We start from the raw sequence: 18,139 nt of genomic DNA, 5'->3' as shown, positions 1-18,139 counted from the left end.
AAGAGAGAAGAAGTCATGAGGAAACGGAAATTGCATCGATATGCAAGAAGCATAACGTTAGCTGTGCCTGTGAACAGCAGTCAATTTGCTGCCACAATTGAGCCCCTCCGTCTCCGCTGCGATACCCCCTCCATATGATTTAGTTGCCGACACCAGCGTCTTTCTGAAAAGTTACATTATTCTCAGCTGGGAGCCGGCGACACGCTGTGAAAAAGCGGGGGGATGCAGCGCACTTTTCAGTGCAGACAGAGCAAACGCAGAGCAAGCAGCAGAGCCCCAGAGACACTCCCACGGAGGAGGAGGAGGGGGGTGGGGCACGCAGGGCCGTATACAACCATTGACAGTAAACACAGACCCAGACAGCAGCAGACTCGATAGACAGAGAGACAGGCAAACAAGCTAGAATATCTGATGCCCACCAGCAGTAAATCAAGACCAGCAAGAAGGTGTAGGGTCTGCGCACGCAGGGGCCAGCGCTGCTGGTTGCAGCTAAAAAATATTATTTGGCCAAACAAAATTCCTTTGTTTTCACTGTTTTATTGAAGGAAATTATTTTTGAGGTGTCATAACATCAGAAAATATTAGCTTCAGAGTCAATGATGTGCTTGAAATGCTTCATTTCACAAAAGGCGGAATATCTCAGCTTCTAAATTGAAACGTGTGTTTTTGCTAAAATCCACCTATCTTCTCCGGCTGATAACTAAAGAACGGAAAATGATATCAATAAACTTTTTTTTGCAGATGATAGAAGAGAGTCTCATCATTCTTTGTGCGTGTTCGGTGTTTACAAAGTAATATCACACAATATTCTGTGGGCCTCGAGAAATCACTGAAAACGCTCTGAAACTCTGGCACTGGGAGCGTCCGTTCTCCAAAAGTGGCTGGCACTCAATGAGTTAATACCAATTGGTATTGTATTTTATATCATTGGAAAGCCTGATTAGTCACCTTTACAACGAGGTACAACTTGTAAGGATCGTGTATTCGTGGAATAAGCAACACAGCTAAACGTGTGGGTAGCGCCCCAAAGATTTTTTGCCAAAATCCCCTGCAATATTCTTCTGTTGGTATTCACTCTTGTTTTGAGTTGCTTGGTGGATTGGATGATTGCACTCTCCCACAGTAATAAGGAAAAAACAACACATATTGGCCATTTTTACACTTTATTCATTTGACACTTTTTTTGTCAGGGACCTCAGTAGCATCTGGAAGATCCATAGGCAGCTACAACAGCTTGGCACCTCCTCCTACTATAACATTTAATTTGTTGCAATTGTATGTTTTGAAATTAATAATAAAATATTTTTCAGTATTTTGTCATGTCGTCAAGAATATCATGATCGCAGAAACACCCTGAAATATCGTGATATTATTTTAGGGCCATATCGCCCACCCCTATCATCTACAGCGGTTGGACAGCCAAATTTAAGAGTTTTCAAGACTGTTTAACGCCACCTGAAAGTGGATTTCAAGTCAATAACAAACCTAAACTAACTTGGGTAGCGCTGACGCATAGTTGAGAGGCACCGCTCACCCCGTAGAAAACAACAACGGCACAGTGGGTGCTGAGCTTGTGTGGGGGGCTTTAGGATCGCGTGGGGGGCTTTAGGATCGTGTGGGGGGCTTTAGGATCGTGTGGGGGGCTTTAGGATCGTGTGGGGGGCTTTAGGCCTCCCAGTGAGCGGCAGGCATGACCCCAGCAGGGAGCACTGCTTTGAAGAGGCCCAGTGCGAGACTCGTGGTCCCCGGCCTGCGGCTTGAAGCGCTTCACTGGACTCCCGGGCACACACTCTCACACTGTCAAAACTGTGCCAAATAGCCAGATAAGAAAAGAAAAAGGCCAACCTCGATCTTATCGGTCTTGGCGTCTCCCCAGTAGATTTTGCGTTCGTCGTAGTCCAGCGCCAGGCCGTTGGGCCAGCCGAGCGAGGTGTTGACCATGACCACGCGCTCCGTTCCGTCCAGATCCGCCCGCTCGATCTTCGGCACCTCTCCCCAGTCCGTCCAGTACATGTACCTGAGGAAGAGAGAACCAAAAAATCACTACATCTTGTTGTGTAAATCAGCAGTTCCCAGCCAGCTGCCTTCAAGGCCCAAAGCTGTCAGGTTTCTATTCCTTTTTTATTTTATTTGGTTGTTTGTTGTTCCTTTGTTTTCTCCCATTTCTCCCTAACTGTACTAGGACAATTCCCCCTGTTGTCCCAGTCATTGCTCCACCCCCTGCCGATCTTGGGAGCACCATAGACTAGCACATGCTTCCTCTGATACATGTGAGGCCGCGAGCCGATTTTTTTCACCTGATAGCGAGGAGTTTCACCGGTAGGACGTAGCGTGTGGGAGGATCACGCTGTTTCCAACATTTCACCCCCCCCCCTCCCCCCCCGCAGGTGCCCCAACCGACCAGAGGAGGCACTAGTGCAGCGACCAGAATTCATACCTCACCGGCTTCCCCCCCGCAGACACGGCCAATTGTGTCTCTAGGAACGTCTGACCAAGCCTGAAGTACTGACATTTAGAACCTCTAACAGACTTAATCTTGCCCATGTCATTTAATTCAATTAATTAATTAATTGATGTTAATTCAGTTAAGACTTTCCCCAATGGGTCCGTCTATGAACTGTCCCCTTAAAAAAGACTACGCCATGTTCAGTCACGCCAAATGCAGAGCAGAAGGGGGCGTGGCCTGGCACTGGGCTGGGCGCACGCCAAACGCAGTGCGGGAGGGGCCGTGACAGAGATGCCTCCCTGAGTCATGACGGAGATGGAGCTGCAGTGTTACCACACGGCCTCACCACTTCCAGGACCTGAGCTGCAGTGTTACCACACGGCGTCACCACTTCCAGGACCTGAGCTGCAGTGTTACCACACGGCCTCACCACTTCCAGGACCTGAGCTGCAGTGTTACCACACGGCCTCACCACTTCCAGGACCTGAGCTGCAGTGTTACCACACGGCCTCACCACTTCCAGGACCTGAGCTGCAGTGTTACCACACGGCCTCACCACTTCCAGGACCTGAGCTGCAGTGTTACCACACGGCCTCACCACTTCCAGGACCTGAGCTGCAGTGTTACCACACGGCCTCACCACTTCCAGGACCTGAGCTGCAGTGTTACCACACGGCCTCACCACTTCCAGGACCTGAGCCGCAGTGTTACCACACGGCCTCACCACTTCCAGGACCTGAGCTGCAGTGTTACCACACGGCCTCACCACTTCCAGAACCTGAGCTGCAGTGTTGCCACACGGCCTCACCACTTCCAGGACCTGAGATGCAGTGTTACCACACGGCCTCACCACTTCCAGGACCTGAGATGCAGTGTTACCACACGGCCTCACCACTTCCAGGACCTGAGCTGCAGTGTTACCACACGGCCTCACCACTTCCAGGACCTGAGCTGCAGTGTTACCACACGGCCTCACCACTTCCAGGACCTGAGCTGCAGTGTTACCACATGGCCTCACCACTTCCAGGACCTGAGATGCAGTGTTACCACACGGCGTCACCACTTCCAGGACCTGAGCTGCAGTGTTACCACACGGCCTCACCACTTCCAGGACCTGAGCTGCAGTGTTACCACACGGCCTCACCACTTCCAGGACCTGAGCTGCAGTGTTACCACATGGCCTCACCACTTCCAGGACCTGAGCTGCAGTGTTACCACACGGCCTCACCACTTCCAGGACCTGAGATGCAGTGTTACCACACGGCCTCACCACTTCCAGGACCTGAGCTGCAGTGTTACCACACGGCCTCACCACTTCCAGGACCTGAGCTGCAGTGTTACCACACGGCCTCACCACTTCCAGGACCTGTGAGACCAAACCTCCCCCTGTGATCGGGGTTCTGGGCTGGGGAGGCCAGCGCTCGCTGGATCTGGGAGCCCCCCACTTCCCCCTCTTTATCAACCTACCAACCAACCAACCACCCACAAACACCCGCTTTTTGCATCACCACACACACACACACACACACACACACACACACACACACACACACACACACACACACCTTTCTCTATGTATACATAGGTAAACATACATAACACAAACGTAACATATGAGCAGATTTTTGTATATAGTTTTTTAAATATTGTCTCTGTTCTTGTATGTCCCAAGTCTTATAAGAACTAATAGCTAATGAGCCCCGATGCCACAAGACTCTATGTGTGGTGGCACAGTGCTGCTGGCATGTCCCCATGATGCCACAACACTCTCTATGTGTGGTGGCACAGTGCTGCTGGCATGTCCCCATGATGCCACAACACTCTCTATGTGTGGTGGCACAGTGCTGCTGCCATGTCCCCATGATGCCACAACACTCTCTATGTGTGGTGGCACAGTGCTGCTGCCATGTCCCCATGATGCCACAACACTCTCTATGTGTGGTGGCACAGCGCTGCTGGCATGTCCCCATGATGCCACAACACTCTCTATGTGTGGTGGCACAGTGCTGCTGGCATGTCCCCATGATGCCACAACACTCTCTATGTGTGGTGGCACAGTGCTGCTGGCATGTCCCCATGATGCCACAACACTCTCTATGTGTGGTGGCACAGTGCTGCTGCCATGTCCCCATGATGCCACAACACTCTCTATGTGTGGTGGCACAGTGCTGCTGCCATGTCCCCATGATGCCACAACACTCTCTATGTGTGGTGGCACAGCGCTGCTGGCATGTCCCCATGATGCCACAACACTCTCTATGTGTGGTGGCACAGCGCTGCTGGCATGTCCCCATGATGCCACAACACTCTCTATGTGTGGTGGCACAGCGCTGCTGGCATGTCCCCATGATGCCACAACACTCTCTATGTGTGGTGGCACAGTGCTGCTGCCATGTCCCCATGATGCCACAACACTCTCTATGTGTGGTGGCACAGCGCTGCTGCCATGTCCCCATGATGCCACAACACTCTCTGTGTGTGGTGGCACAGCGCTGCTGGCATGTCCCCATGTGCTTGTCTTCTTATGAAATGCTCTGGTTTGGCAGGAACACGGGAAGACTTGAAAAGGCATGAAATCACTGCCTAGCCTGTTTTAGTGACGCCATTCTCTGGTGTACAGCTTTCAATGGTCTAATGTGAAGGGTTCAAACTTTGACCAAAGACATTTGATATCATACTGAACAAAACACAGAGAACAGCAACATATTGTTCTGTAGACCGAGAGTAAATATAATCTAAACATAACAAACTAAAGCAAACCACTAAACCTCAGATCACTAGTCCAGTGTTTTCACAAGCATTGGTTGCCAGACTGATAGCTGATCACCGACTCCGTTCCAGGCAGCTATTTTTTATTTTATTGTTTTCCTGCCTTTTTTTGGCCGGATATTCTTCTAAATCTCATCTTGGGTTGCCTTTGTTTTGGCACTGTGCCAATGCAGGCTATACAAACGCTGCTCTTGTGTTATTCCAACGGAGAAACCAAAAGTTAAACGTATGATTTCATGTATGTAATGTAAAACTTGACAGTTTTCACTTGTTACAGATGTGTCAAATTAAACAACACTTTAGAAGGTGAACATGAGTGCAATCCTACCCAAGGACTCATGCATTGCCAGTAGTCGCTACTTTGATTTGAAACTACACACTGTGTTGGCAATCAGCAAAGACATTAAATTAAGCAATAACCCATAAAGTGTGTTTTTGCCCAAGAAGACACAACTACAACTTTTCCTTCTATTGTTCCAGTTTGTTACATACGTGTATGTTATATTATATATTAGTAGCTTCTATATATACACTGGATAGAAGGTTTAGTCTACCTACTGCAGTCTACTACCTATTGCATCTATCTTCTAGGGATGGGCGAGATCAAGTACTCGAGTAGTAATCATCATAACGTTACTATTCGAGTAGTCTCGCTGGCCAGCCTCCACTCCCTACCATGAGAGGAGTCTGGCGGCGCAGGTCTCCATAGTGGTATTGCGATGGGCGGCGCTTAGCGGCAGTGCCCTAGGAAAATAGTTTCCAACAATCCAACTTGGCATTTTCAGCATGTAGCAATGAGCTAGCGTGTAGGTTTCTGCCGTTAGCTTGCTAGCTAGTTAGCGTTGTTGTTTTCACTGCGGCGGCACTGGACTATTTATAGCGACACACAGGGAGGAGGGAGCGGAAGCCGCTCTGATTGACATGGTCGGAGCCAATGACAGAGCTTGTAATAAGCAGGGAGCGGACATCCAGCCGCGACTGAAACATTCGCTCCAATGGGGAGCAGCTGTAGAGCAGGGGAGGGTTTATCCCAGTTGCTGTATCTCTCCTCACAAAAAGTCCTCCAGGTAGCGCTTTCGCCATGCTAAAACGCTAACGTTATGTGTGAACAGCCCTACACAGCAGATTACCCCTGCTCTGTGATTACCAAAATGCAAAATCAACTGCTTAACACAGCCAAACTTTGGTTCCGCTTGTGTTTATACCATGGATGTATTTAAAAGAACCGTTTGCACACGGATAACCCCCCCCCCCCCCCCCCCCCCATTTTCTTTTTATCCTTTTTCGAGTACCCGGTTACTCATTCATAATAGAAGGAGAGTACTCCAATATTGAAATGCAATAAAATACCCATCCCTACTCACTTTGGGCAATCGTGGCTTTAATACAGTGGTTGCACTTATCAATTAGTTTGTATTAATAATAATGAAATTGGACCAGAAATTATATAATTTTTCAACTAACCCATTAAAATTTAGAAGTGTATTTTGTGTCAGAATGTAAGAAGAGACACCAAAATAAAGATTCTTTGTCAAAGCATTTCCCCCAACAGAGTGTGACCCCCCCCCCCCCCACACACACACACAATGGTTAGCACTGTCGCCTCACAACAAGAAGGCCGTGGGTTCGAATCCCCAACCCGGTCCTTTCTGTGTGGAGTTTGTATGTTCTCCCCGTGTTTGAGTGGGTTTCCTCCGGGTGCTCTGGTTTCCTCCCACAGTCGAACGATATGCAGTGTTTGTGTAGTGTTGCAATGTATTAGTATGTAGTAAAATGCCTAGTGTGTCTATGATGTAATGTAACCTATGTTGTGTGTAGATGATGATGCTATGTAAAGCCCTTTGAGACATGTTTGTGGTAAGGGGCTATAAACATGACTGAGACTAAAGCAGTCGAGCACGCACATCCACAAACAGATCATCAGCAACAGGAAGAAAGTAGAATCCGCACACTGCATAGAGACTTATTCCCAGTAGATGTATTGCATGTTTACGTTTCGGTCAATGCGACCTTCATCAGAATGATTCATGTGACTGAAACGTAAACATGCTGGGAGTACGCTAGTGTGCGGATTCAACTTTTTTCCTATAAACATAACTGAAGTGATGACGGCACGCTCACCCTGCCACGGGGTCTAGTACGATGGCTCTGGGCTCGTCCAGGTCTTCAGAGATCAGGATCTTGCGCATGGTGCCGTTGAGCCGGGTGACCTCGATGCGGTCAGTGCCGGTGTCGGTCCAGTAGAGGTTCCGGGCGATCCAGTCCACGGCGATGCCATCGGGGTGGCTGACCTGAGAGGTGACCACGACCTGCGCCTCGCTGCCGTCCAGGAGGGAGCGGCGGATGGCCTTCACCTCGTCGTCCGTCCAGTAGACGTGTCCGTCCACCGGGTCGTAGTCGATGGCGATGGCGTGGCGGATGTCGTCCGCCTGGAGGATGATGTCGGTGAAGTCGGGCGTGTCCAGAGAGATGCGCCGCAGGTCCGTCCGCCGAGCCAACAGCAGCATCTGAGTGGCACCTGGAGCAGCAAAACAACAGACTAAAGTATTAGTACTACTAGGGCAGGTCTGAGGAATGGCCATATTTACCTCATATCAGGACCCTAGGAATTTTACCTGCTCTGAAATTACTTACTGTATTCAGAGTTCATGTCTGAGGCTAATTTTATTTATTCATTTATTTTCTCCCCAACTGCACTTGGCTGTCCTGGTCGTTGCTCCAACCCCTCAGCTAGTCTGGGGAGAGTTGTAGACTAGCACATGCTTCCTCCATTACATGTGCAGTCGCCAGCTGCTTCTTTTCACCTGATAGCGAGGCATTTTACCGGCAGAACATAGCACATAGGTCGTGGGAGGATCGACCAGTGACCAGGACACATACCCTTAATCCGGCTTCCCACCCGCAGACATGGCCAATTGTGCCTTTAAGGACACCCGGCAAAGCCAGAGGTAACAAGGGGGCTCGAACCTGCAACCCTCATGCTGGGAGGCAGTGAATCTACCGCTGCACTACCCAGCCAGTCCAAGAGTCATTTGTTTTTCTTATTGGGGGGGGAGTGGCCAAATGAGAGAGGGGAGCCATGGGGGAGCCATGGGGGAGCCAAGCTGTCAACAACACAGAGAATTCTGATGACAGATCCTGCGTACGGTTTGAGAGGTGTCTGTCTGAGCTACATGATCAGCAGCTATAGAGCACTGCAGGAATGAGTCCGGAAGACCTGGACGCGAGAAATGGGATTTTTGCATGGGGATTTCGGTTAAATGCCATATATAAGGTGTGTGAATAACAAAAGTATATGAAACAGCGGAGTTTGTGTTCAACAAGATAAGCTTCACAAATAAGGACCACTTTTATTATGTTTGAAGCGTTTTCTGAAAATCGTGTTTTCTGAAAAGTGTCCCTCAAACTTCGCCGTTTCATACACTTTTGTTATCCACAGATCTTATATACGGCTTTTAACCGAAATCCCCATACAAAAATCCCATTGCCTTTAACACCCAAGTATGAACCAGGAAGTGCAGGGACTTCTGGGTAAACCTACAAAAACCTCTCTGCGGTCCTCTATAACCATGCTAAGAAGTGCAAGGGCATGGCAGCCACTTCAACTCCCAGAACGCAAATCATCTGCTCACTGGGTCAAATCAAAGAGGCTGTGTGGCGACGGCGCACAAAGGCAGCGACAAATTAGCAACTCTCTCTAGCAAAGCTTTAATATCCCAACTTAACCTTGTTTGGTGAGTGGGTGGGGGGGGGGCGGAGGAGGTGTCAGGTCACATGTGGGTCCCAGGGGAGGAGAGCCGTGGCTTGAGCCTAACAATAGATGTAACCGTCGTGTCAACCCTTTGGGTCAGGCTGTGCCCACGTCTCACCACGCCACAACCACTGATTTAAGGGCTAGGACTCTGGAAATGGAAAAAGCACCAACCCTGCTGAAATGGTTAAAGGCAGGCAGTGAAAGGGGAATTGTCTGCAGGGGGAGCATGTGATCCCTTCCTCAACAAAAGCCTCCCCACCTTCTCTCCTTCTGGTACTGAACCACCGTCTCTGTTGACTGGAGGAACTGAACCACCGTCTCTGTTGACTGGAGGAACTGAACCACTGGCTCTGTTGACTGGAGGAACTGAACCACTAGCTCTGTTGACTGGAGGAACTAAACCACTGTCTCTGTTGACTGGGGGAACTAAACCACTGGCTCTGTTGACTGGGGGAACTAAACCACTGACTCTGTTGACTGGGGGACCTAAACCACCGTCTCTGTTGACTGGGGGAACTAAACCACTGGCTCTGTTGACTGGGGGAACTAAACCACCGTCTCTGTTGACTGGGGGAACTAAACCACTGTCTCTGTTGACTGGAGGAACTGAACCACTGACTCTGTTGACTGGGGGAACTAAACCACTGGCTCTGTTGACTGGAGGAACTGAACCACCGTCTCTGTTGACTGGGGGAACTAAACCACTGGCTCTGTTGACTGGGGGAACTAAACCACTGTCTCTGTTGACTGGAGGAACTGAACCACTGACTCTGTTGACTGGGGGAACTAAACCACTGGCTCTGTTGACTGGAGGAACTGAACCACCGTCTCTGTTGACTGGAGGAACTGAACCACCGTCTCTGTTGACTGGAGGAACTGAACCACTGGCTCTGTTGACTGGAGGAACTGAACCACTGACTCTGTTGACTGGAGGAACTTTGACTGGAGGAACTGAACCACTGGCTCTGTTGACTGGGGGAAGTGAACCACCGTCTCTGTTGACTGGAGGAACTGAACCACTGTCTCTGTTGACTGGAGGAACTAAACCACTGGCTCTGTTGACTGGAGGAACTGAACCACTGTCTCTGTTGACTGGAGGAACTGAACCACTGTCTCTGTTGACTGGAGGAACTAAACCACTGGCTCTGTTGACTGGGGGAAGTGAACCAAAAATGGTCAATAAAAGAGGTTGAGGGGGAGGAGGAGGGGAGAGGGAGACATGCCATTCAAACAGCCAGCCCAGTGATGAAGTAGAGCTGCCATGGCAACCGCAGGTCAGCACGCTCCACCTTCAGCTGCTCGGGCCGCTCAGAGATAGCATGAGACGGAGAGAGGCAGCACTACCTTGGCAGCAGCTGAGACTCTAAATACTACAATACAGGCAAACAATAGCCTGATATCCAGCCCTTATGGATACTTCCTAAGGGTTTGTACGCATAGCTTATCCGCCACTGATGCGGTGATGTATTTTTCAGACCCAACTGATTGGTTGCTGTTAGTTGTCAATCATCAAACTCTTTGACCAGTAGCAAAGCAGGATAAGAACTGAAGGCTAATAGGTTGTTCCACTCCAACATCATGGCGGGAGCGCTGTTGTCAAAAAAGCACAAGAGCTCTTGTCTTCAACACTCTGTCTGCTACAGGCCGGCAACCACCGTCAAACCTTAGCTGCAAGCAGGTCCACAATCAGCCAACAGATGTTAAAGCTGATGGGCTTACGGAAAAGAGCGTGACTCAAACTGGTTAACAGAGGAAATCTTTGGTCACTCACAGTGGCGTTTTGAGGCCGGTGAAGTGGTTACAGCAGCAGGTAGTGGGCTTAGCTAACAGCTAGCTAGCTATTTAACATACACAGGTAATGCATCATCTGTAGATTAGTCCCGCCGCCTACATCAACCGGCCAATCGGGCCTCTCAGACATTATTACCTGGCCGAAATAACTGCCAGTGGATAAGCTTGCGTCCAGACGCATATGAATCGCTATGTGTCAATTTGATTCAGAGGCAGTATTGCCAACTCTTTTCCAAGCAAAGTTGCTATTGGCCACTCAGAAAGTCACTAGAAGTCACTAGATGACGTCACATGCTAATTTGCATATCAAATTCTGCTTAAAAAAACACCTCGGCGTAGCCGTTGTAATCATTGACTGTATGGTTGTAATATAGCGCTGACTCCGCCCGCCCGGGCCAGATTCGGAGTACGCTGTTAGAAATTACAAGTACACCCTAACCCTGCTGCTCTCAGGGAGAGGAGGGGCTGCACTGTCCTAAGCACTGTGTGTGTCAGACAGGCAGAGAGAAGAGAGAGAGAAAACCCGGAGAGGAGGGGCTGCACTGTCCTAAGCACTGTGTGTGTCAGACAGGCAGAGAGAAGAGAGAGAGAAAACCCGGAGAGGAGGGGCTGCACTGTCCTAAGCACTGTGTGTGTCAGACAGGCAGAGAGAAGAGAGAGAGAAAACCCAGAGAGGAGGGGCTGCACTGTGCTAAGCACTGTGTGTGTCAGACAGGCAGAAAGAAGAGGGAGAGAAAACCCGGAGAGGAGGGGCTGCACTGTCCTAAGCACTGTGTGTGTCAGACAGGCAGAGAGAAGAGAGAGAGAAAACCCAGAGAGGAGGGGCTGCACTGTGCTAAGCACTGTGTGTGTCAGACAGGCAGAAAGAAGAGGGAGAGAAAACCCGGAGAGGAGGGGCTGCACTGTCCTAAGCACTGTGTGTGTCAGACAGGCAGAGAGAAGAGAGAGAGAAAACCCGACAGCAGCCGTACCAACTTATAGGCAAAATCCGTTGCAATTCAACACATTAACGTTGCTCCCCGTGGCCAGAAAAAGTCGCCAGATTCGTCGCTAGTCGCTTTTGAGAAATGAAGTCGCCAGTGGCGTCTGAAAAGTAGGTAAAAAATAGAGACAAAGTCACCAAGTTGGCAGCACTGTTCATAGGGGCTGGACACCAGGCTAGGCAAACAAAGGAAGAGCAAACCAATGAGCTAAACTAAAAGCTTGAGGAATGTACGTAAGTTTTGGAACCCGGGGGGCAAAAATTAACTTTTTTGTCCACTGGCCAAATGGCTAGTGGATGTTCAATAGATTACCATTGTTTTGTTTTTTGGGGCCGGTGAGTGAAGCAAATCTAATCTACCAGCCACTTGCATATTTTACAAGCATTCGGCTGGTGGCTGGTGCTAATTTTGGAGCCTGTTTGGAACAATTGAGAAATGGCAAAGGAGAAAAGCTGCAGAGTTACTGAAGGCTTTCCAACAAGCCAGGTTTCAGATGCTACATGAATACACAGCATCGCACGCTAATCAATTCAATATGGACGTTGGGCAGAATTCTTGTAAACGGTTACACAAGAGGGCTTTTTTTCTCTTCCTGCCCTGAAAATAATAGAAAATCTTAACTTCTTCGTCTTTCACTGACGCACTTCAGGAAATATTTGGATCCGTCTCCTTTTCCACTCGTGTCTCCTATGCCTGAGTCAAGATCAGGACAAATGCTTTGTGTCTCCTATGCCTGAGTCAAGATCAGGACAAATGCTTTGCTGAGAGAGGTTTTCAACCCAGTTTCTAGAAAATAAAGAAATATTTTTTCCATACATCTCTTGACTTGCCAGACCTTGTGTAGGAACCTTGTATACAGTATGCAGTTCCTCCATTCCGACCAATCTCTGCAGTAGCTGATCACACCGATTAATACGCCTTCAGCTAGAGGGGAGGAACTAATGAGTGACATCAGTAAGCTGTAATATATTTGGTGGGAATGAAAATCTGGGTAAGACTTTATGTTTTGGACATTCAAATGCTGAGGTGACAAAAGTTCAACAAAGTGTCACTTGTCCATTTTTGTGGAACCCTAAGCCTGACTTTAGTCTAAATTTCACCCCGACACCATTTTTAGACCTAAAACTAGTCTCACGTGGTCAGACCCAACATCTTACGCCAGCATGCTTCCAGCAATGGAAGGTCTGAATCACAAGTCAAATTTCCGGGGACTGCTGTAATCGTGCTAATCACTGGCTGGGCTGTTGCTGAAGTCCGGCAAGCCGTCCGTGGTTGGTCAAACACGATTTCAGACGGAAGCCCGTCTTTATTGTCACACGAACACACTACAACACATGCATGCGGCCACAACACACACTCATGCTGACGGTGGCCGGTGAAATATGTCCTCTGCATTTGACCCATCCAGGCTTATCCTTTCCTCCAGGGGGCAGGCCAGGAGCAGTGGTCGCTTTTTATTTCCAGCGCCCGGGGACCATCATTGGACCATCATTGGACCAACTTCAGATGTTGTCGTCACTGGTCGGATGGCAATCTTCTGCATGTTTTTAGTGGGGGGGTTATGTACGGAGGAACCCCCTGGGGGGTACGGGGAGAACATGCAAACTCCACACAGAAAGGCCCTTTCGACGAGATAGCCCACCTGGGCAGTAGGCACTGAAGATATGGGGGGGGGTCACAACTCCAGCGCCCACAGCGTCCCAGGCGAGAATCGAACTCAGGACCTTCTAGCTGTGAGGCGACAGCGCTAGCGACTGCGCCACCGTACCCCGGTTGGTCAATTCATATGTCTGTCACGCCTCTTTTTTTGTCTCGGGGGGGGGGGGGGGGGGGGGGGGGGGCGGGCGTTAACCACTTTTCAAGAGTTGTGTTCCAGACGTAGATGTATCGTATCTACGGCTGGTTACTACTGTAGACTAACCTAAACCCAACCCCTCACCTGATCCTTTTCCTAACATTAACCCTAATCATGCAGTCTGATGTGAGAGGTCTGTGTCCCCCCAGCCTCAGAGTGGACACTGGCAGTCTGTCTCACCGTCTCGGCAGGTCTCGCCGTCCTCCAGCAGCTGGACTCCGGTGGGACAGGCACACTGGTAGAAGGGCGTCACCGGTGACAGCAGGCAAAGGTGGGAGCAGCCTCCGTTCTTCACAGAGCAAGGGCTGCTTACTGCAGGAGAGTAAGCAGAAGCAAAGTGTCACAGAATACACGGCTGTGCTGTTTGTTTGTCGTCTTCTTCCCCCCCGTACCAAAAGGGCTTTGAGTAGTATGAAGGCACACCTCATTACTCGGGTTCGAGTTCTTTTAAAATTGTTGTTTATTTCTGTATGTTACTCACACAGGCTATTTTTATTGCGGATTAATGGTCCGTAACTGCTTATGTATAGGTTACAAATAATGCAACATCATAACCTGATATTATTACATCTGTATGATTCACGAGATTGTGACTGATACTGTGAGTAAATATTTGACATGTAAGGACCTGTATATATTACAATAAAAAGAGAATTAAAAAAATAATAATACACGGCTGTGCCACCACTTTAGTCGCAAATGCAACCAAAAGGTGATCTGTGTGACCTGACCACATACCATTCAACAACTTCATGAAGTGATGATATTTGACGGAAAACGACAATGCCCATGTAGGAGGATAAATAAATATCAAATCAATGTCGTTTGGTCCCCAGTGGACTACTCAAGCAGTGGACTACTTTAGCAAGTGTTTATTATCTGCTCTGGCTTTTCCAAATGTTACTTTGTACACAGATATGGTAATAATAATGGTCCAAAAGGATGTGAAATTGCATTTTTTTTAAATTGGAAGAACATACAATGTTCTAACCCCAACACCTTTGTGTTTACATTATTGCAATCAGTTGATAAAAAATCTATTAAAAAAATACAATCTTATACACTTTATTCTGCTTTCATGCCGCGTTTCTTAGTACTCAACAGACTGGAGTGAAATCCCCCTATGTACTGAATCGAGAATTGATCTTGTATCGTGGAATAGTTTTGAATCGAACAACGATTTTGAATCGAATCGTGGCCCCCACAAATCCGAATCGAGTCGTGAGCTGCCCATAGTATCCAACAACAATTCACACAGTCACCTTTAAAACCCCATATCCATCAAACCTATTAGTCAGGCTATCTGGAGTCTTTAAACTAACACACAGCGACACATTTAGCATGTCGCTGGCTTGCGTACAACATAGTAGAGAGAGAGGAGGGGGGGGGGGGAGATACAGTAGACCACAAAGCCTTTTGATCATGGTTCTTCACATGTGCCCAGAGAGACTGTGTCTGTCTGCCACCTGTAGGACCTGGCGTGAACCATGTGGGGCGGCGATGGGATGCAAAGGAGAGAGGTCGTGACCCGAGTGGCACGCCTCTCTCCGCTCGCACACAAATTCCCTGCATACAATCTGAGGGGACGGAACAGGCACTCCATTGTGTGCGCTGATCACAGAGGCAGGGGGAAAAGTGCTCGGCTACTGTGCTGAAGAGAGCGCTGCTAAACACGTCTCCACAGTCCACAGCACTTCATCTATTGCTTCAGACACATCTTTAAAAACAGGAGACTGCTCTCTAACGAAGCCACACTTGGAAATTACACCATAAACAGAAATATGCTTTACAATGCAAAGTGTTGGTTCAGGGTTTCTGCTACTTTTTCCATTTTCGAAATTACATACTTATTGTTTTATTTTGGAGAAAACGATTGTGAAAATAGTCTTGATAGCAGCTTGATGGCTTTCCAGATCTGTGCAGGAACCCTGTTGGCTACAACTGATGTTGCCAAACTAGAGAAATCCTACCTGAGAATATGAGAAACTCAGTCTTAAAAAGGGAGAACTTCGCTGAAAAACAACGCTGATTTATTTGCACATGATCTCACACACATATCCGAAAACTGTAAACCGTTTTGCAGACATTCATTTAGTTTGACAGTTATTGAGAGTTGATTTGAGTTCAAGTTGATGTCACTTCTGCATGATGAGTCTCCCCTCTACATATAAAGTAGCATTTTTCACAGCCTTGGCCGGTATGCATTTACATAAAAAAAGTTTTGTAATTAAGTTTGAAATGACCAATCAATATCAATATGAATCAATTATTGATTAAGTATTTGTATTATTATTCATTTTTTTTAACTAACAACACAAAGCAATGGGATTTAAATTACGTGTTATTTTTCATTTAACAGTAATGTCAAATGTCTGTCCATGGAGACATTTAAATAGCATTAATAGCTTGTGGGTAGATTTTTTTTTCTTCTGCTGTTGCTCATCACAGTTTGTCTCAACGAATATCTCATCTATGTTATGCATGCAAATTCTTTGATGAGTCAGGGGGAAGAAGGGGAAATGTTGGCAATCTGGATTTTGGGCATTGTCTCAATTTTTGTATGTGAATGGATTATTAATTTTGCACATTGACATGCTCTGTTTATGAAATAAAATATACATGGAAATACTTCATCTTAGTCTCGTGTGTTGATCAGAGTTGCGATTACTGTAAAATTTGCCCGGGCGTTTATTTACAAAATATGTAGCCGGACCCTGCATCCATCGGCAATTTGGGACCTGCGTTTAAATCTTTTTGCACAAAATTCTTGCTCTGCAAAGATGGGAAATAGTATCAAATTGTTTATTTAAACCAGTATGAAATCAAATTGTTTATTTAAACCAGTATGAATAGTACTTGGATAACAAATACAGTGAAACCGGTGCCGCATGCACCATATTATCATTTGGAGCGTGGCGCATGAAATCCAACGGTTTAGGGAGCGGTACCGTTTTAAAAGTAATAAAATAATAGAAATATGAGACAATACCCATCCCTAGTGATTAAAGGGTTTGGTAGGCCCCAGAGGATGTTCACATTTCAAAATGGGCCTTTGGGAATGGCTGGTCTAGGCATTTCCTACTTTGAAGATGGGGCTCTGAATCTTCACTGGCCTCACGATTCGATTACGATTCATCTGTCAACGATTCGATTCCATGATGCATCTCCAAGTATCACATCCATACTTTTCTGTATTATTACTGCACATGGCTACTTTTTCATCAATTAATACAAGCAGTCAGATAAATATCAACTCCCTTTTTTTATTTACAAAGTGCTTTAAAATCTGAATGTCAACATAAATTCATCTAAACGATTCATCTGTCAACGATTCGATTCCACATCCGCATCGCGATGCATTTGAAAAAGGATTCATTTTGGCACCCCTATGAAGAGCTGCTAACCCTAAACAAATATCATTATTATGGGTTTCAGTGGAGAGTTTTAGTGCCGTTTCAGAGGCGTTTCTATCCTAACAAGAAGACAATTGTGGGGTTAAAGTTAAACAGTGAATAACTGCCATGTTTTTGTCCTGAAAAATATCCTGGTCAAATGTCTGGCAATGTTGTCATTGTGGCTGCCTGTCAGAAGCTTACATGGGGGTTGTCTCTTGGGGCTGAAGACGTGGATGTCCATGGGTGAGAAGATGTCAGAGTGGACTTTGCGGCGGTCCTCTCCCGTCTGCTTCTTGCAGGAGTGGATGGAGTGGGTGTTCCAGTCAGTCCAGAAGAGGGTGTCCTCGTGCAGGGTCAGGGCGAAGGGGTGGGGGAGATCTCCTTTGACCACCACCTCCCTGTTAAATAACAAAGGACACAACCAACAACAATAGGGTTTAGTTGACTTGACATCCACTACGCTGGTTACTTCCTTGTTTGCCTGAGGCGTATGTGTAAGCATGCGCACACAAAGCTCCTCAGGCAAACCAAAGACAGTGGGATATCACAGCAAGACACTTCAACTTCAAGTCACTTCCTGTATTTGTGTCAGGTGGGTTTTGCCCATGGCTTTCTACGGACACGCCCACTTAGCAGACTTTCAGCAGGTCTGAGCCTATTGGAGTCAATGGGAGGAGTGACCGTGATCAAAATATCAAAAAAATCAAAAAACGCGCTCAACTCAACTCAACTAATAACTGGGTGCTAAATCCTACAATGAATGTCAAGAATAAAAGAGAAGAGGATAGCACTCCAAGTTAAACTTTTTATTGCCTGCAAACGTTTCGGGCTGTTAACCCTTCATCAGTGCAGTAGCAAACAAATCAGGTATCACACAGGTGACTATATCATGGCAGCACTGGCTCAGGTGTGGTGATTGTCACCTCATTAACATAACGTGAACGTGATCTCAGATTATGACAGATTCTTTCATAGTAAGTCGACCAAGTAAATATTCTGCACATTTTCCGAAGCCACATATCTTCTGAACATTCTGACACTAAAATGGCATTTTTCAGACAGACAGATCAGGAGAACCTTGTTCAAGACCCGTCTCAGTCTCAGCAACACACTCTCACGAGATTTGGCAACAGGAGCCCACATTAG

The 18,139-nt window shown here is 47.5% G+C and overlaps 1 protein-coding gene across 6 annotated transcripts in view; it reads right to left on the bottom strand.

Moving 5' to 3' along the window:
• The window catches only part of lrp6 (low density lipoprotein receptor-related protein 6), a gene marked incomplete at its 3' end in the record, with an annotated part of 105,042 nt that overhangs the window by 35,611 nt on the left and 51,292 nt on the right, over positions 1 to 18,139 (bottom strand). For all 6 annotated transcript variants that reach the window (XM_083650532.1, XM_083650533.1, XM_083650534.1 and 3 more), the window contains 4 exons: positions 17,195 to 17,391; positions 13,779 to 13,910; positions 7,337 to 7,733; positions 1,846 to 2,017 (listed from right to left, as the gene is read on the bottom strand). In XM_083650532.1, the coding sequence (XP_083506658.1) occupies positions 1,846 to 2,017; positions 7,337 to 7,733; positions 13,779 to 13,910; positions 17,195 to 17,391 (898 nt within the window). The remainder of the gene's footprint in view (positions 1 to 1,845; positions 2,018 to 7,336; positions 7,734 to 13,778; positions 13,911 to 17,194; positions 17,392 to 18,139) is intronic.

Source organism: Poromitra crassiceps (assembly GCF_964638095.1).
Source record: "Poromitra crassiceps genome assembly, chromosome: 2".
Lineage (NCBI taxonomy): Eukaryota > Metazoa > Chordata > Actinopteri > Beryciformes > Melamphaidae > Poromitra > Poromitra crassiceps.
Note: the sequence above shows the minus strand (reverse complement) of the source record. Positions and strands in the feature narration are given on the sequence as shown.